The sequence below is a fragment of the Ranitomeya variabilis genome, chromosome 2 (genome assembly GCF_051348905.1).
Source record: "Ranitomeya variabilis isolate aRanVar5 chromosome 2, aRanVar5.hap1, whole genome shotgun sequence".
NCBI classification, from domain to species: Eukaryota; Metazoa; Chordata; class Amphibia; order Anura; family Dendrobatidae; genus Ranitomeya; species Ranitomeya variabilis.
The window spans coordinates 548,568,479-548,588,642 of NC_135233.1; the positions used below are offsets into that span (position 1 = coordinate 548,568,479).

General features: G+C 46.7%; 1 protein-coding gene across 1 annotated transcript in view; it reads right to left on the reverse strand.

The window, feature by feature from the left end:
• SLC38A8 (solute carrier family 38 member 8) overlaps positions 1-20,164 on the reverse strand; it is a 211,925-nt gene that overhangs the window by 14,247 nt on the left and 177,514 nt on the right. The window contains exons 5-7 of the mRNA XM_077288179.1: positions 7,753-7,810; positions 7,173-7,287; positions 4,826-4,973 (exon numbers count right to left, since the gene is read on the reverse strand). Of these exons, the coding sequence (XP_077144294.1) occupies positions 4,826-4,973; positions 7,173-7,287; positions 7,753-7,810 (321 nt within the window). The remainder of the gene's footprint in view (positions 1-4,825; positions 4,974-7,172; positions 7,288-7,752; positions 7,811-20,164) is intronic.

Here is a 20,164-nt window from a genome sequence, read left to right on the forward strand (position 1 = left end):
GCACCACGGGATAGTCCTCACAACTGTTGTGTCTGTTTCTGATGTTCTTTCTCTCAACTCGTATCTGTTCTGATGTTCTTCTCCGTCCCCCAGATGATATGGATAGGACGCACCCGTATGACGGGTAGGCCTGGAGTTCTTCCGGGACCCTTGCGTCGCCCCTCTCCCACAATTGCCCCCTATGTCTGCTTAGGTGATTTAGGGGAGACAGCCAACCTATAATTAACTGTCCTGCCGCTGTTTGAAGTAATGCTTGGAGCCCAATGCTTCCTCGGCGTTCAGGCCACCGGCTACGCGCCTCAGTAGGATGTTGCCACGTTCTTAAGGCACGACTCCTACTGGCTTTATCTCCTTTTTGCTGCGATCTCGTTTCTCACTTCTCCACAATAAACCTCGCTTTGTTTCCTTTCTTAGGATGCCATCGCAACGGGTGCAGGCGCGGCTCCGTAACGTTCTGTTCTGTTCGCTAGGCCACTGTCAGGATCCCACCCCTGACAGAGACCCCCCTGAATCTTCCCCCGCAACACCCTCTGCCACAGGATGTTGCCTGGATCCAACCCAGTCAGATTCTGACTAACTTCCTATCCGGCCCACCAGTTTTACCAGATTGTGAAGAGTGGCCTAATACATAGAACCCTTTGCTCCCCCTGGTGGCCAGAGTGTGATGTGTAATGTGTGACTGTGATACCTGGTCAGGTGAACTCCTTAAGTGCCATCAGATGTACCATCACTCCCCTTAGTGGCGGAGCATCAGTACTGCAACGACCAGGACTCTGGGGCGTGGCACTAGAGATTGAGGACAGGAAAGAGTTGAAAGCCGAGTTTCAATAAAGAGAACCCGTAGAGGTTAGGGAGTCCTCCTGGAAACCATAGAGAGATGGTTGATTGATCTTATACTGTGAATAAAAATTGAGCTTATAGAAGAAAGAGAGGCAGTAGGCCCGGACGAGTAGCCAGGCGGTCCTGCATGTTCAAAGTAAAAAAAAATGTTGTATTTAGAAAATAAAGACCAAGTTAATTTATATCTTAGAGTTTTATAGTAGGCCTTTAGTGGGTTCAGCTTATACGCCCTTAAAGGAAAAGTTAAATTATTGTTCAAAAAAAATTTGCACTTAGTAGATAGAATACCCGGCTGGGTAATGATGGTTATTTATGGTCGAGTTAGTCATAAGTGTTATTTATAACCTTGAGTAAAAATGTAAATATGTTTCTGTTTGTAACGTTCAAGCGTCCTTACCTCCCATAAAGGGAAGCACTGTTCAATTTACTTGTTCATTGCATTTCAAAATGTTGTATGTCTTTTACTAACATGTATTGTTGTTCTTCTTCCCAGTCCGGGAGTACTGGATTTAACCGGGGGGGAGTGCAGTGCCCCAGAGTCCTGGTCGTTGCAGTACTGACGCTCCGCCACTAAGGGGAGTGATGGTACGTCTGATGGCACTAAAGGAGTTCACCTGACCAGGTATCACAGTCACACATAACACTTCACACTCTGGCCACCAGGGGGAGCAAAGGGTTCTATGTATTAGGCCACTCCTCACACTCTGGTAAAACTGGGGGCTGGATAGGAAGTTAGGGAGAAGCTGACTGGGTTTTGCCCAGGCAACATCCTGTGAGAGAGGGAGTTCCTGGGAAGATTCAGGGGGGGTCTCTGTCAGGGGTGGGATCCTGGCAGTGGCCTAGCGAAAAGGACAGAACGTTACGGAGCCGCGCCGGCACCCGTTGCGGTGGCATCTTAACCCCTTCATGACCGTGGGATTTTTCGTTTTTCCATTTTCGTTTTTCACTCCCCTCCTTCCCAGAGCCATAACTTTTTTATTTTTCCGTCAATTTGGCCATGTGAGGGCTTATTTTTTGCGGGACGAGTTGTACTTTTGAATGGCACCGTTGGTTTTACCATGGCGTGTACTAGAAAACGGGAAAAAAATTCCAAGTGCGGTGAAATTGCAAAAAAAAGTGCAATCCCACACTTGTTTTTTGTTTGGTTTTTTTGCTAGGTTTACTAATTGATAAAACTGACCTGCCATTATGATTCTCCAGGTCAGTACGAGTTCATAGACACCTCACATGTCTAGGTTATGTTTTACCTAAGTGGTGAAAAAAAATTCCAAACTTTGCAAAAAAAAATAAAAATAAAATTGCGCCATTTTCCGATACCCGTAGCGTCTCCATTTTTCGTGGTCTGGGGTCAGTGAGGGCTTATTTTTTGCGTGCCGAGCTTGCGTTTTTAATAATAGCATTTCGGTGCAGATAAGTTCTTTTGATCGCCCGTTATTGCATTTTAATGCAATGTCGCGGCGACCAAAAAAACGTAATTCTGGCGTTTCAATTTTTTTTCTCGTTACGCCGTTTTGCGATCAGGTTAATGCTTTTTTTATTGATAGATCGGGCGATTCTGAACGTGGCGATACCAAATATGTGTAGATTTGATATTTTTTTTATTGATTTATTTTGATTGGGGCGAAAGGGGGGTGATTTAAACTTTTATATTTTTTTTATTTTTTTCAAATTTTTTTTAACTTTTTTTTAAACTTTTGCCATGCTTCTATAGCCTCCATGGGAGGCTAGAAGCAGGCACAGCCCGATCGGCTCTGCTACATAACAGCGATCATCAGATCGCTGTTATGTAGCTAAAATGCAGGTGTGCTGTGAGCGCCGACCACAGGGGGGCGCTCACAGCCACCGGCGATCAGTAACCATAGAGGTCTCAAGGACCTCTATGGTTACCTTCCTGACTCATCGCCGACCCCCGATCATGTGACGGGGGTCGGCGATGCGCTCATTTCCGGCCGCCCGGCCGGATGCGGTAGTTAAATGCCGCTGTCTGCGTTTGACAGCGGCATTTAACTAGTTAATAGCGGCGGGTGATCGCGATTTCACCCGCCGCTATTGCGCGCACATGTCAGCTGTAAAAAACAGCTGACATGTCGCGACTTTGATGTGATCTCACCGCCGGAGCGCAGATCAAAGCAGGGGACCCGACATCGGACGGTATAGTACGTCCGATGTCGGGAAGGGGTTAAAGGACACGAAGTGAGGTTTATTGTGGAGAAGTGAGAAACGAGATCACAGCACAAAGGAGAGTAGAACCAGTAGGAGTCGTGCCTTAAGATCGTGGCAACATCCTACTGAGGCGCGTAGATGGTGGCCGGAACACCGAGGAAGTATTGGGCTCCAAGCATTACTTCAAACAGCGGCAGGACAGTTAACTTTAGGTTGGCTGTCTCACCTAAATCACCTAAGCAGACAACGGAGGCAATTGTGGGACAGGGGCGTCTCTAGGGTGCCAGAATAACTCCAGGCCTACCCCGTCATATGGGTGCGTCCTAGCCAAATCATCTGGGGGACGGAGAGAAAGATCATCAGAAACAGACACAACAGTTGTGAGGACTATCCCGTGGTGCTCAGCAGGGAGGTACTACAACACACAGGCGCTAGAAGGTAGGCACTGATTTCCACCTGCAAAGGGAACTCTGGATGTGCCTTCGGACCGGCCGGTCTCAGCCAGCCCTGTTAGCAGTGCTCTGGATTGCGGATCCTGAAGCCTTCAGTAAAGAGGTAAAGAGACTGCAACCCTGTGTCCTCGTTATTCATCGCACCTTGCACCACGCACCATCATCACACCTTTCATTGGACGCCCCTTAGCAGGGTCACAGACCGGGTCTAGCCACCGTGACAACCCCAGGACCGAGACAGAGAGGCCCGGTACCGAGTACCCCGCGGCCCTGCTAGACAGAGAGGCCCGGTACCGAGTACCCCGAGGCCCTGCGTCTGGGGGGGCTCCACTAACATGTCAGATAGTATTGACGGGTTGTATTGCAGCCAGTATTGCCATGAAACATCCCATTACATGCTGAGCTTATAAATAATGATTAGTCCTGATCTTTTTAAGAGGGGTTGTGTAGTTTAGAAAATCCATTTACAAGGTCCTTGTTACTGTGTTGTTGGGTATCCCTACAGATAACAGCCAATCATTTGTAATCCAATTATTGTCCGAGAATGCTTGTAACAGAAATGGATTGTCCAAAGCATACAATTTGCCTTCCTAGTGACTCCTTAAAAAGTGAATCTGTCAGCAGGATTGCCCCTCTAGAACTATTTATGTCCATATGTATCACTTTCAGAAACAAAGCCAGCAATACCTTTACATAGAGAGTCCATTCTTCCGTTACTGAGCAACCAGCATTTGAATTGATAAGCAAATGAGGCTGAAGTGGTATCTGTAGATCTGAAGCCTCCGTCACTCCGACTATTCCCCTCCCAGCGCTGCCTGCTCTTGCTTGAGACCCTCTGCTGTGTGACTTCTGGCAAAAGGGAAGTCAGTGAATCAGGAGAAGGAAGGGAATAGAGCTAGAGTGGCAGAGGGTTCAGATCTACCATAACTCTTTAACCTCATTTGTTTTTCATTTCAAATGCCAATTTCTCAGGAACAGAGGAATGGACTGGCCATGTAAAATGTATTGCTGGCCTTGTCTTTGAAAGAGCTACATACACAAAAAAACCTAGAATAAAAATAATGAGCAGTGAATAAATAATATTAATACACATAAAGAACACAGTGTACTTAGTTGACACTTTTTTGTCAAAAGAGTATAAAAGCCATCCCACTGTGACAAGATGTACCCAATCAGGATGGTCCCCAACTCTAGTATCTCACTTTCCTCTGAGCCAGCAAGACCCAGACTGCATATAAATAGTTGGGGTGTGAAGTCCTGCTGAAAGATTCCCTTTAATGAGGATAACATGAGCAAATCCAATTTTCTACAGTTTTTCTCCTTAGCAAGAACCTATTGTGATATAATCTAGAACTCCAAGAGATGCTTACCTTCCCAGTAGAAGTATGATGGGGTAGATGGTGATAATCGAGATGGCAAACAACAATCGGGCTACTATAACTACAGCATCATTGCCTGGATAGGACATTAGGATATCCGCTGCTACACTTTCCCCAAATGTAAGGAATCCATAGATGCCTGAAGGTGAAGAAGATCGATAAAGCATAAACTGAGCGTACCTCCCCTCGTCAGATACTACGCGGGAGACTGGCTGGGAATCCCTGCTTACAACTGCATGTCTGCATGCTGACCTCACGCCACGAGGTGTTTTCATGTGGAATTTAATGAACAGCGCTGCACTCTACCCACTTGTGCAATTTGGGAGAATATAGAATACCAATTTCACATCCTATTCCATCATCAAACATTGTAATATATGGAGGTGAATTGTGATAGAAGATGATGGTTCTGCATAGCGTGACTTTTGTATCCAAAGTATAGTTGCAAACCGTCAAAAAAAAAAAAAAGCATAGTCTATTAATTGCACCCCCCCCCCCCACTTGCTGTGCATGCAATAAAAATGCTGCCATGCACAGTACAAACAGGACTTGTCCCAGAACAAGAGTCACGTGGGACTCTGAAGACATGAAATGAAGTGCTGCCATTCTACTGTTGGCATGCCTGCTGTTGCTGACTAACATGACGATCTGATCCCTACTGGGACTTGGCGCGCTACACGTGGTGGCCAGCGCTGGCACGGGCCACCTTAAACTGTTTCAAATACTCACCCCTCCCCATTCCCTGCTGCCAGTACTCAAATATCCGCTGGTCCAGTCTGCTCAATGTCTAAGTTCTGACTAGTGACGTCAGCGCGACCTCTGCACAGAGACATTACAGTGCCCTGTGCACTCTCAGTGAGTCAAGACGCTGGAGTCCTGACCGGAGCAATGGACACCGAAGCACTGGCAGCGGGGAACAGGGAGAAGTGAGTATTTGATTGTTTTATTTATTTATTTTTTTAATTACTAGAGCAATATATGGGGCCCATTATACTGTATGTAGCATTGTATGGGGCCCATTATACGGTATATAGAAATATATGGGGCCCATTATACTGTATCAAGCAATATATGGGGCCCATTATACGGTATGGAGCAATACATTCTGTATATAGCAATATATGGAACGCATTATTCTCTATGGAGCACTATATGGGACCTATTATTCTGTATTTTTCCACTGACCCAGAGACTTCCATTGCAGGTTTTGATCAGACACGCCTGTATGATTTTGCATGGACTGAATCGGCCCACAAAATAAAAAAAAATATTTCCAGACATGTGAACAACTCTATAGACTACAGTAGTAAAGAGTTCTGCCCATGAAAAATATGGCTAGTTTGTACACCAAAAATTTACATGTGAATAAGATTACTGAGGTGTTTATTGGAAGTCCTAGGATTCCTAAGTGCATTAATAGAGTTTGCACTGGTTTTTTTTTAATTTTATAATGAGATAATAAGTTCTGCGTCCATAGTGCCCCATGTCTGTGCATGTACAGCCCTATTCAACCGCCAGTGTGCCACAAATATCTACAGGGTTTCCCTCCCTTCAGGGCATATTACAGATCAGGTAGGGGAGTCCTAACTCATTAGCACGCCTTAGGATTGACATTGCAATCAATTTTAAGGCAAATTAAAAATATACAGCAATAAGAAAGTAGTCCGCTCCTGTGTGTGACATTTTACAATGATTCCCACTGATGCAAGTTAGACTAGTAGTGACAAATTAAGTCCCTATGAATGGTTTAGAGTTGAAAGCCCTAATTTTTTGGTCAACTAAGTTATCCAGTTTAGAAAAGTAAGGATTTTTTTAACCTCTTAAAAGGGAATCTGTCAGTAGGGTCAGCACTCCTAAGCAGTCTGCATGGGCATGTACTGTAGGTCACTGGAAGCGGAATAAAATTATACTTTGATATCTGTGATCCAATGTCTTGTTCCAGAGAAAACCACGTTTTTTTCATCAATATGTAAATGAGCTGTTAAGATCTATGGAACCAATGTGAGACATGTACATCAGGAGAGCAGCCTGTCGGTCATTACATGTCTCCCATTAGCAACACCCCCTTTCATTTACAATAAGCTCTGGAGGCAAATTCTCCAGGAGAACCATGTTCAGCCCGTAGATCTTAACAGCTCATTTACGTATTAAAAATGTGGATTTTTCTAGACCAAGATCAGATTGCAGATATATGTTTTCCTCCTTCCCATGACCTGCGTGCCCATATAGACTGCTTAGGAGGGTTGATCCTACTAACAGATCCCATTTAAGGGTATTATCACCATGTTAGTGACCAATGTCATCACATGGACATATCTACACATTTTTCCCCCTCTACCTGTTAGAGAGTAAATGAGCAGACAGATCAGCATGGACACAACTGACACCGCGACCCAGTTTGATAGGCGTTTATTCTTCATACTGCTATAGATGGTTATACAAGCTTCATGGCACTAAAAGATGAAAACAGAACATTGCTCAATGGGATGAATTGCTGCTGCAGTTATCCTACGAGACAAGAGAAAGCCATGGAGCCAAGTCAACAATAAATTGTGCAGATTTCCTAAGGTAACGACAAAAATCAAAACTTCCCTGTTGCTTCCATGCTTGGTTTTACTGGTCCTCTGCTCATCTTGACAGACTGACCAACTTTGAGGTCACATGGGAGAAGCTATCATTACAGGTGGCCAATTTGTAGCAAGACTAGCAGGGGACCAGGCAATCGCTAGTGAAGCAGTGACATATCATTGATGGAGCAGGAAGAACAGAGACCATTGGGGGACCATAGAAGTGACAATATGAATGAGGCATGGATTTTTTTTCTATATAAATAGCATTTTAATAGTTTTTCCCAATAGAATATTGAATAAGGCAAGGACATTTTGATTTATTTTATTTCTCAAATATCAGCAATTTACCTGAAAGCCAAAGCAGATAGTTGGAATCACACTAAACATCGAAGCCAATGAAGATGCACTGAAAGAGCGAAGCAAACCATGTCATAAAGCAGTCACAGTTCACACGTTACTACTATTTTTGTTTTTTTGTATTTTACTTGGAAGTATAGGGAGCCCCAATCACTTCTCTGTACTTTTGTTGCTATCAAACAAACCAGAAGCTAAAGGCCCCCAAACATATTAGATATCAAAGGGTTTGGCCAACACGAGTGTGTATGAGTGCGTCGGCCAACTGATTGTCAGAAGAAAGGTCCTATGGGACTGCCCATGGCATTTTTTGTCCCGGAGATAAGCTGCCAGCAGAGATGTTTGTTCGTGACTTCTCCTAGAGAACACTGGAGCTCTCGGCTGTGTATGGGACAGTCAGGATGACTGTATCAAAGCATCGTATGGCTGACAGTCATCTAATGTGTATGGCCTGCTCAAGTCATAATCTGCCATAAAATAATTGGTGTAGGGGTCAGACAGGGTGGTAGCCGTGGCCGAGATAAAAGTCTCTTGCACACCCTGACCTCCCCTCACATACACTCCATGACTTTCAGTCAGCATACTTGCAGCTCCTTTTCCCTTGGGGCTTCCTATAAAGATCTGCATGCTTTCCTCAGCCGAATAAACAGTCACAGTCCCGTTGAACAATAAACTTTACTACAGACGGGCACATAATGCTTCTCTTCAGCATTTACAGCAGGCTTTACATTAAACAGTTTCCTTGCTGTCCCTGTCTCTTCTCTGACCTTGTCAGCATTTATATCTGGCTTGGCTTTACACAGCTTCTTTTCATTCTCTGCCTTTCCTTCATCTTTACTAAGCTCGCTTCCAGAACGGATGGTGCCTATCGGTCCTCCAGCGTCCTCTGTGCCCAGTCTTATTTTAGTAGGGATTCCTCTAAACCATTTCGCCCTGGTCCCAAGTACATCCATCCACTTAGCAAGCCGCCACATTGCGAGTGACCTGTCTGTACTGCTTGGTTCTTTCCTCCCTGTCAGCCACAGTCCCACTTATACTGCGCTGTCAGTGACTATCAATGCCCTTCTCTCTCATGGCCTTCTTGGCCCTGATGCTGCCTGACTGGACCTTGGACTTCTGCAGAGCTGACTGCCCTGACAGGGTGCTCCCGCCCAACTGATTCAAATTATCAGCTGTTCTGAACCCTAACTGTCACTAGCTCCTCCCACATTAACCATCTACAGGCTAAGTCTCTCTATCCCCATCTAGTGGGCAAACTAGGAAACTACGATTTCCCTAATATCTGGAAACAATACACCATTTAACCCCTTAGTGACAGAGCCAATTTGGTACTTAATGACCAAACCAATTTTTACAATTCTGACCACTGTCACTTTATGAGGTTATAACTCTGGAACGCTTTAACAGATCCCACTGATTCAGAGACTGTTTTTTCGTGACATATTGTACTTCATGTTAGTGGTAACATTTCTTCAATATTACTTGCGATTATTTATGAAAAAAATGGAAATAAGGCGAAAATGTTTAAAATTTAGCAATTTTCAAACTTTGTATTTGTATGCCCTTAAATCAGAGAGATATGTCACAAAAAATAGCTAATAAATAACATTTCCCACATGTCTACTTTACATCAGCACAATTTTGGAAACAATTTTTTTTTGTTAGGGAGTTATAAGGGTTAAAAGTTGACCAGCAATTTCTCATTTTTACAACACCATTTTTTCTTTTAGGGACCACATCACATTTCAAGTCATTTTGAGGGGTCTATATGATAGAAAATAACCAAGTGTGACACCATTCTAAAAACTGCACCCCTCAAGGTGCGCTCAAAACCACATTCAAGAAGTTTATTAATCCTTTACGTGCTTCACAGGAACTGAAACAATGTGGAAGGAAAAAATGAACATTTAACTTTTTTTTGCAAACATTTTAATTAAGATCCATTTTTTTTTTTTATTTTCACAAGTGTAAAAACAGAAATTTAACCATAAATTTTGTTGTGCAATTTCTCCTGAATACGCCGATACCCCATATGTGTTTGGGCGCACCGCAGAGCTTGGAAGAGAAGGAGCGCCGTTTTACTTTTTCAATGCAGAATTGGCTGGAATTGAGATCGGATGCCATGTCACGTTTAGGCTGGTTTCACATTTGCGGTTGTGTCTGCAGCGTTTCTTCCGCAAATATCCGCATGCGTTGTGTATTCCTATATTTAACATTAGGGACGCATGCGTTTTTGATTGTTCGCGTTTTGCCGCGTTTGACGACTAGTGTTGAGCATTCCGATAACGCAAGTATCGGGTATCGGCCGATTTTTGCGGTATCAGAATTCCGATACCGAGTTCCGATATTTTCCGTATATAAGATACCGGAATCTGAAGTTCCCAGAATTCAAACTGCCCGAATTCAGCCAATGAGGACTGATTAGAGGTGTGGGCACATCCTGTTCTGCATGGTGGGCATGTAACTACTGGCATGGCTGTGATTGGCTGCTGAAATTATGTCATGCTGCAGTTTAAAAGTCGCTGCCGCCATTTTGGGCTCACTCTGCTGTGAATTCAGTTAGGGACAGGACGCTGTGTTCTGACTGAGGGCCAGTTTAGAGATAGCGATTTGCTTCATTGTGCTTTACCCAGGCTAATTTAGCAACCGCTGTGTGAGAACCTTGCTTTTGCCTTGCAGAGCTGTTCACAGCTGTCTGCAAGGTCTCTGTGTGAGTGCACAACGCTCTGTAGTCTGTGTGCAGCCACAGCCGGTTGTATTCAGCTCAGGGTGCGTCATTGCCTCATACCGTTCTATCCATTGTCCTTTTTTGCTACTAGTGCAGCCTGCTGCACTTTTTTTTACTATTAGTGGCTTTCCACCCGTATCCAGCTACATTGTGGAAAAACACTACATAGGATAACATAGAGGAGTTTTTTTTGGCCTTGCAGCGCCGTTTACGGCTGTCTGCACGGTCTCCGTGTGAGTGCACATCGCTCTGTAGTCTGTCCGCAGCCACAGCCGGTTGTAGTCACCTCAGGGTGCGTCACTGCCTCATACCGTTAAATCCATTGTACTTTTTTGCAATTAGTGCAGCCTGCTTCACATTTTTCAAATATTTCCTATTAGTGGCTTTCCACCCGTATCCAGCTAAATTGTGGAAAAACACTACATAGGATTACATTGAGGAGCTTTTTTTGGCCTTGCAGAGCCGTTTACTGCTGTCTGCATGGTCTCTGTGTGAGTGCACATCGCTCTGTAGTCATTTCTGAAAAAAAAAAAAATAATAGTAATAATTAAGTTCACCAAACACACCACTTTACAGTTGTGTAGGCCACATTATCTCATATTAAAGTCTAGTCCACACTTTAGAAAATTAGTGTTTCTTATACCTGTTAGTGTGCTTATTCCTGAACAGCTCCTAAGCCCTTAGTACTTTTCTGCTTATCTTTATCAGTCAACCAAGATGAAGAGGGCAGGGAGTAAGGCATGTGGGCGTGGGCGCGGAGCAGGGAGAGGACGTGGGGATTCTGTGCCTGCTGCGGGCACCGGTGACTCATCATCACCCAGTTTCAACAGGGAACAGTCCTTCATGCGCAGCTTTGTAGGAGATCGCCGTACACCGCTGCTACGTGAAGAACAAATTGAAGCTGTTGTCGGATGGATGGCAGCTAACACATTGACTTCAATTAGTGCCACATCCTCTCAGGCACAGAGCACAGGAGAGTGCCCATCTGTCTCTTCACCACCTGCCAAATTGCCCAGGCAGTCAGAGAGCCCAGGACAGGAGCCATCTCTGCTTCTGTTCTCTGAATCCCTTGGCTTGGAAACAGGGGGCCAGCCAAGCAGCATTGGAGAAATGGAAGAAGAGGCAGTGTGCAGTGATGCCCAACAGCTTTGTCTCTCTGACTCTGTAGAGGCGGGTGGGCCAGTGCCTCCGGTCACCACACCGCAGTACGCATCTGATAATGAGACTCAGGTGCCACTTTCTGGTGCATCCTGTGCTGCCGAGACTACCCAGGAGGAGCAGTTGGTGGCAGAGGGTAGTGTAGTTGATGAGGTCCTTGACCCATCATGGCGTGAGATACAGGAAGGTGGTGGGAGCAGCTCTGAGGAAGAGATTCCCCGAATGGGCCAAAAAGGGAGAGGGAGGGGGAAGAGACAGATGGCCTCCACTTCGGCACCCGTTAGGAGCACGCCTCTTCCAAAAGCCAAAACGGGCGCTCCCAAGACTTGCAGTGCCTGGTCCTTTTTTGACACAATTGCAGGTGACATTTGCTTTGTCAAATGCAAGGTGTGTCATCAGAAAGTCAAAAGAGGGAAAAATGTCAGCAACCTCAATACCACAAATATGTGGAAACATGTGCAGACCAAGCACGCGGTGGAGTAACAAAAACACACTGAAGACATAGGCCAACCAACAGCGGCACCTACCACCTCTTCAGCTCGTGTTGTTTCCTCTTCCTCCAGCTCACACACAGCTGGTTCGGCTTCCTCACAGGATCGCCATGGAAGAACCTCTGGCACAGTTGTCCAGAGACCCACTGTAATTCCAACCACAGAACACCGTTCCCAGTTATCCTCACACTCCCAGCCCAGTCTACAGCCATAGGTTGCACAGGCATGGGAGAAAAGGAGGCCATTCTCGGCAAACCACCCCCGAGCAGAGGCTCTGAATGCTGGCATTGCAAAACTACTGTCCTTTAAATGCTGTCATTCAGGCTGGTGGAGACTGACAGCTTCCGTAACTTGATGGCATTGGCAGTCCCACAGTACGATGTGCCCAGCCGCTTTTATTTCAGCAGGCAAGCCGTCCCTGCCCTGCACAAGCATGTGGAGGGACACATAAAACACGCGCTACTGAACACCGTCAGTAGCAAGGTCCACCTCACCACCGATGCGTGGACCAGTCACCATGGACAGGGGCGATACCTTTCCCTCACTGCCCATTGGGTTAATGTTGTTGAGCCGGGTACAGATCGTGCGAGTGGCGCAGGACGTGTTCTGCCAACTTCAAGGATTGCAGGAATCCAGTCTGTACGCATTGACTCCTCCTCATACACAAGTTCCTCAGAATCATCGCTGCAGGAGCCGTCACAGTCCACCTCCACATGGACCCGTGAACGTTTACCTGCTACGACCGACATGAGCACAGCTGTGGCGAAACGTCAACAGGCAACCTCACTCACATCCCATGTCTGGCACATGTGCTCAACTTGGTCGTGCAGAGTTTTTTGAGGGACTATCCGGATCTTGATGCACTGCTGCACAAGGTCCGCCTAGAGTGTGCTCACTTGCGGCGTTCCAGCACGGCAAGATAGTGCATTGCAGCTCTGCAGCGCCGATTCCGCCTTCCGGAACATCGCATCATATGTGACCTACCCACCAGGTGGAATTCCATGTTACATATGTTGGAGCAGTTGTGTGAGCAGCAACCAGCAGTAATGGAGTACCAGCTGCATCAGGCGCAAAGAAGTCGCACTCCGCGCCGTTCAGACTTCACAACCACTGAGTGGGCCACTATGAAGGATGTCTGCCAGGTTTTGCGTTCCTTCGATGATTCCATGCGGATGGCGAGTGCAAATGATGCACTAGTCAGCATGACTGTCCCCCTTATCTGCCTGCTTCAAGAAACACTGCAAGAGCTAAGAGATGATGTTGTGGAAGAGGTGGAGGATGAGGAGTCACCAATTCCATCAGCTTCTGGACAGTCAGCACTACGTGGTTCCTCACAAAGGCCTAGGCAGGGGACACTTTGTGAGGAGGATGAGGAGGAGTCAATGGAGGAGGAAGACATCGGTCCAGAGGAGGGAGTTACGCAATTCTCCAGTACTCAGTGTGTAGAGCGAGGGTGGGGTGATGCAGAGCAGGCAGAGATCACGCCTCAAGCAGGGGACAGCTTTTCTTGGCCGGATGGCATTCTGCAGCACATGGCTGATTACATGCTGCTGTGCCTGAGAAACGACCACCGCATCGCCCACATTCTCAACACAGCTGATATTGGGTGTACACCCTCCTAGATCCTCGCTACCGGGACAACTTACAAAGCCTCATAACACCGTTGAACCGGGAGCATAAAATGCGGGAGTACCAAGACACACTGGTGAATTCCATCATCTTCTCCAGTCCAAGTGAGAGCAGTGCTGCTAGTGCTTTACAAAGCAGCTCAGTGCGTCGAGGCAGTGGAGGAAGCTCTGCACAAAGAGGGAGCAGAAGCAGTGCCTCAGCTCAAGGCAAGACCAGTATGGCCCAACTGTGGCACAGTTTTGTGTGCCCGCCACACATTTCTACACCATCACAGACGGCTCCAGTCAGCAGGAGGCAACGTTTCCGTCACATGGTAACAGACTACATGTCTTGCCCTCTTACTGTGCTCCCAGACGGCTCTCCCCCCTTCAAATTTTGGGTCTCTAAGTTGGATACATGGCCAGAGCTAAGCCAGTATGCATTGGAGGTGCTGGCTTGCCCTGCTGCTAGTGTATTATCGGAATGCGTCTTTAGTGCCGCAGGTGGTGTACTAACAGACCGTCGCATGTGACTATCCCCCGATAACGTCGACCGGCTTTTCTGAAAATGAACAAGGCCTGGACCTCGCAGGAATTTGCCACTCCTCTTCCAGATTAAATAATTGGTTGGCTACAGTATCCAGGTCTCCTGTTGCGTTCATGTTTCTACCACCTGAACTGTAATCCCTGGGCTCCAACACCGCCAGTTGATGCTCAGAAGTGCAGGCTGCACAGTCAACACATGACCCAGTGTTATTGGGTTTCAGTAACGTCAGCTGATTCCCAGCTGTGTAGCCGGCAACGTGTCCTGCGACCGCCAAGCTGACAACTACTGAAATTTAAGGGAACCTGTCCCCCCCAGGCATTTGTTACTGAAAGAGCCACCTTGTGCAGCAGTAAAAAAAGGGGTAGAAATGACGGCTGTGCTGTGTCCCATTACGAAGGAAAGTCCCACCTCTGGGACAGTCTCACGGTATCAGGGGACACATTTTATAAGTGTTTAGTTCTTCGTTTGCAAGGAGCATAATTAAAAGAGCCACCTTTTCCTTTTGCATCCTTAGTGCTGCACAAGATGGCTCTTTCAGCTACAAACGCCTTGGGGGGGGGTTAAACGTTCCCTTTCAACTTCCTCCAATCAGGCTTCGGCCTACACTCTGTTCCTCGATTCCCTGGGCACCAACACCAACAGTTGCTGCCCGGAAGTGCGGTCTGCACAGTCAACAGTCGCTCCTCTGTTATTGGGGTTCAATAACGCCAGCTGCTCCCCTGCTGTGTTGAGGCAATACCTCCAGCCTGCTCCTCCTGCTGTCCCTGGGCTTCAACACCGCCAGTTGCTGCCCGGAAGTGCTGTCTGCACAGTCAACAGTCGCTCCTCTGTTATTGGGGTTAAGTAACGCCAGCTGTTCCCCTGATGTGTAGCCGGCAACGTGTCCTGCAAACGCCACGCAGACACAACAGATATTAAACTGCCTCCAGTGCAGGCTTCGGCCTACACTCTGCTCCTCCTGCTGTCCCTGGGCTCTAACACCGCCAGTTGGTGCTCGGAAGTGCTGACTGCACAGAGAAAAACACTCGCCACTGTGTCAGTGGGGTTAAGTAATGCCAGCTGTTCCCCTGCTGTGTAGCCAGCAACGTGTCCTGCAAACGCCATGCAGACACAACAGACACTAAGCTGCCTCCAGTGCAGGCTTCGGCCTACACTCTGCTCCCCCTGCTGACCCTTGGCTCCAACACAGCTAGTTGGGGCTCTAGGAAGACAATCTTGAATAGGTCCCCCTGGTTCCAGTACCGTCAGCTGGTTCCAGGCAGAGCCTTTGGTTTAGGTGCCTCCTTCTGGGTATCCGAGTTCCACCAATGTCAGGTGGTCCTTGGTAGTGCTTTCTGGTCCGGGTACCTCCTGCTTAGTAACCGGGTTCCAGTAACGTCAGCTGTTCCTCGGTAGTTCCATTGGCTCTTGGACCTTCGGGTAGCCATCCGAGTTCCAGTTCCATCAGCTGGTTATTGGCATTTTCTCAGCCTTCTTGTACCTTCTGCTACATTTCCAAGTTCAAGACCCTAAAGACGACGACCCGGAAGACCGAGAAGCAGAAGAACAAGAGGCTGCAGAACAAAGAGCAGAAGAACATTAAGCATAAGACTAAACATCAGAGCAAAAGATATTATCTAAATTATAAGCAGAAGAAGACTAAGCAGTGTATGGGGGTGAGTCCGTTCTTCCTCGTGGTGCCCCTGGAAAAAGCCTGCTGCTGCAGGCCTAACTGAACGTGGACAAATCCTGTTGTAACTCTTTTGTGACAGGCAGAACGGAAGGTGTAATCTTCAAACTGTTATAGATAACTACAGGAATGCCTGTCACAAATAAGAATATGATGAAGAAGTAGAATATGAAGAAGAATAGTACTTTAATAAAAAGAATATGAAGAATGTAACAAAAAAAATAATAAGTAGAAGATGAAGAAGAAGATGAATGAGGTGAAGAAGAAGTTGATGTCAAAGATGCTGCTGCTGAGGATGATGAAGAAGAGAGTGTGGGAGAAGTAAAAAACGAAGGTGAAGGGCACGGAAGTAGTAAAACATCAATAACTGACAAAATAAAAAAAATCTTAACATAGTCTATATCTTTGTAACTCCGAAGGTCTTAAAAAAAAAAATTAAAATTCCTGCTATTCTATTTGATTGGGCTAAACCTATATGCCTTTAATGTCTCCGCCACCTCCCCCAATACATCCTACATTATTCTTAGTTGTTTTCCTTCATGTAGAATGAACCTACAAGGAAAGAAAGGGTTTATTTTAATTCCGATATTTTGGTCCCATTGACTTGCATTGGTATCGGGCATCGGTATCGGCGATAGCCGATATTTTTTGAATATCGGCCGATCCAATCTGATACTGATACTTTCCGATATCGGAAGGTATAGCTCAACACTATTGACGACGCATGCGTCGTTTCGTCGTTTGCGGTTCGGTGCGGAAATGCAACATGTAGTAATTTTTAGAGGCGTCAATTTGCCGCCTGGAAACGCATGCGGTCGATTGCGCAAGGATTGCGGCAAAAAAACCGCATTGCTGTCTATATGAACGCATGCGTTCACAATCACATGCGTTTGCTTGCGGTCGTGAACGCATGCGTTTCAAAAGAGGAAAACATGTCTAGACACTGATAAGCCACTCCCCACATACAAGGTGATAAAGGGAGGGAGTGGACATTTGCAGGTCACTACTCAGCAGACACTGAAGCAGACGAGACACAGGCTACATCTTGGAGGAAAACAAGACACTGAACAATGTGAGTATATCCTAGCCAATGCCTTTATTTTCTATTTTCTGTCTCTACATGTCCTAATTTCTTGCATTTCTTTCTTTCTACATGCATCAGAATGTCTTCTTCGGATTTTTCATCTGGCGAGGAGTTTCGGCCAGGACAGTCGGAAGTGGAGCATGTCAGTGAGGTGAGTACTTGCCTCGTCAGATTGGTAAGTATTCACTGTCACATCTACACATGTGACAATTTGAATTTTTAATTTTTTTAGAGCTCTTCTTCAATTGTGGCACAGACTGGGCAGGAGCAGCGGACTCAATGTCGGGTGGAAAGACGGCAGCGGGTACGTATACAAGGCTAACTGTTTACTGTATCCTCAGTGTAATATTCTTGAATCTTCTTTTCTTTCCATTCCTATTTCTTAACTTTTTTCTTCTGGAATCCTTTTGTATGTTGACTTTCCTATTCATGCCATTTCTCAGCATCTTTCTTCTTTTTTTTCCTTTAGTTAATTCACTAAACTTTAATGACTTTATTTAATTTTTAGGTTCCACAACGGGAGGATGACCTAATTGAAAATAACCTCCACATCTCCCTGGTCCCGTTGTGGGACACCCGGGATCCACTGCACTCAAACAACGTCACGATCCGGCGCCTATGGAATGAGGTGGCCAAAGATGTGGGATGGCTGGGACAACGCCCCGACTAGGGTCCGAAATGCATTTGGTAAGTATTGCACTGCAGTGTGAAGCAGCAGAGACCTTGGCCGTGCTCACTCGACTGTGTGATGAAAGAAATTCTCAGGAGTTTGTCATCACACACAGTTGTGTGAGCACGGCCAAAAGTCCTTTTTCTGACCATAAATTTATTTATTTTTTTTGTTAACAGTGGCCAAAGTCAAAACACGTTGGCGTTCAATGAAGGACCGCTTCAACAAGGACCTGCGTCAAGAGAGCCGTGTTCCCAGTGGTTCAGGAGCAAGGATCAGAAGATACAAATACTATCGAGATCTGGCATTTTTAAGACCGGTCCTTGCCCAGAGAACGTAAACATTTATCATGTGCATTAGGTTGTATTGTATTGCCATAATCTGTATTTTTCTATTCCACAGGATTTTGCGTCTGGTTAATTTTTGGTATTAATTTTCTTTTTCCTTTTTTCACAGCACATGGAGCACAACTGTTGGCCTAGGTTCTGGAGCGGTCCTTCATCCGACAGCCACGGACCCATCCCAGCCATCCAGCAGCACTGCAGCAAGTGAGCCTTCCACATTAACTGGAGACCAAGGAGCTGGTCCATCAGGTGTTCCCCTTTCGCAGTCCTCTTCCACTGCCCCTTTTTTTGGGGGCTCCTCCCGGCAGCGGCAGAGGGCATCGGACAGGTCACTCATGCCCGAGTTTTTGCACTTGAGCTCGGTTTTACACGAAGCAATCAAGGCTTTGTTTGACCGAATGGATATTTCACATAACCTCTTGAATGCACGTATCCAGGAGGTTACCAAAAGCCTTGACCAAGTGAAAGCCGACCTCCAGAGGCCAGCACATCATTTTTTTAACCAAATTGAGCAGGGCATGTCGGAACACCTTACTCCTGATCTCCAGCTGAGTGTCATGCAGGCCTGCAATGCTGCTTACGTGCAGGCTATGCAGCAGAGTCGGTATTTCCAGCAGACAGTGTCGGCATATCCACCTGTGCCTTCACTGTCACGATTAACCTCAATGCCGACCTCTGCTGCATACCACAGCACTGCCACCTCAATTTCTAGCACTGCTGGACACCACTGCAGCACCACCACCACCACGCCGAGTGCAGTTGGACATCCCACCGCCACCACCATGACAACCGCTGCTCCTGCTTGGACCTCCTCCACTGACACCACGATGCAGCAGGACCCTGGCATGGCCTTCCATACCGCCACCACCACGATGCAGCAGGACCCTGGCATGGCCTTGCATACTGCCACCACCATGATGCAGCAGGACCCTGGCATGGCCTTGCGTACCACCACCACCATGATGCAGCAGGACCTGGCATGGCCTTGCGTACCGCCACCACCACGATGCAGCAGGACCCTGGCATGGCCTTACGCTCTACAAGGTCTATGGACTCTGGCATGGCTGCAAGTTCTACGAACACTATGGACTCTGGCATGGCTGCATGCTCTATGAGCACTATGGACTCTGGCATGGTGCAGCCGGACCCCGACAGGTCACCCATCACTACGCCACGCCATATGAGCCCAGAACTTCCAGACCCTACTAGTTTCATTGCCCGTTCTCCTGCCACCTCTGCGTCGTCCACGGTTAGCCAGGCCTCAGTGCTTCACACCCCCCGTTTACATCACTCTACCCCAAGCCGGCGCAGTTAAATAAATTTTTGGGTTGTTAAAAAAATTAAAAAAAATTGATTTGCCCCAATTATGTTTGGTTTATTGTGTCTTCCCCCGCCGGCAACACACACTGTGCGCCAAATAAGAAACTTCGCCACACACTTTATTTTTTGGCCACATCATATCTCCAGTAGTTATAAAAAAAATAAAGACTGCAGTTTTGTGTGTCTTTAGTATAGAGATATGAGGTGGGCCAAAAAATGTATACTTGTATTATCTCCATAATCTCTCCTTTCTGCTTTGTCTGTGACTAGTGTTGCAGTCAGAAGAGAAAATGGCGGACATACAGTGCAGAACTCTACTGAACAGGTCAGGTGTAGTGTTGAGCATTGCGATACTGCAAATATCGGGTATCGGCCGATATTCGCTGTATCGGAATTCCGATACCGAGTTCCGATATTTTTGTGATATCGGAATCGGAAGTTCCTATAAGTTCCCAGGCATGTGCGGTGCATATGGTTCCCAGGGTCTGGAGGAAAGGAGACTCTCCTTCAGGCCCTGGGATCCATATTCATGTAAAAAATAAAGAATAAAAAAAAAAAATATGGATATACTCACCCTCGGACGGCCCCTGGACCTCAGCAGTGCAACCGGCAGCCTCCGTTCCTAAGAATGCAGTGAGTGTAGGACCTGCGATGATGGCGTGGCTTGTGATTGGTTGCGTGAGCGGTCACATGAGCGGTCATGCGACCAATCACAAGCCGCGACGTCATCGAAGGTCCTTCACTCTGCATTCTTAGGAACGGAGGCAGACACTTGCTGCGGTGACAGC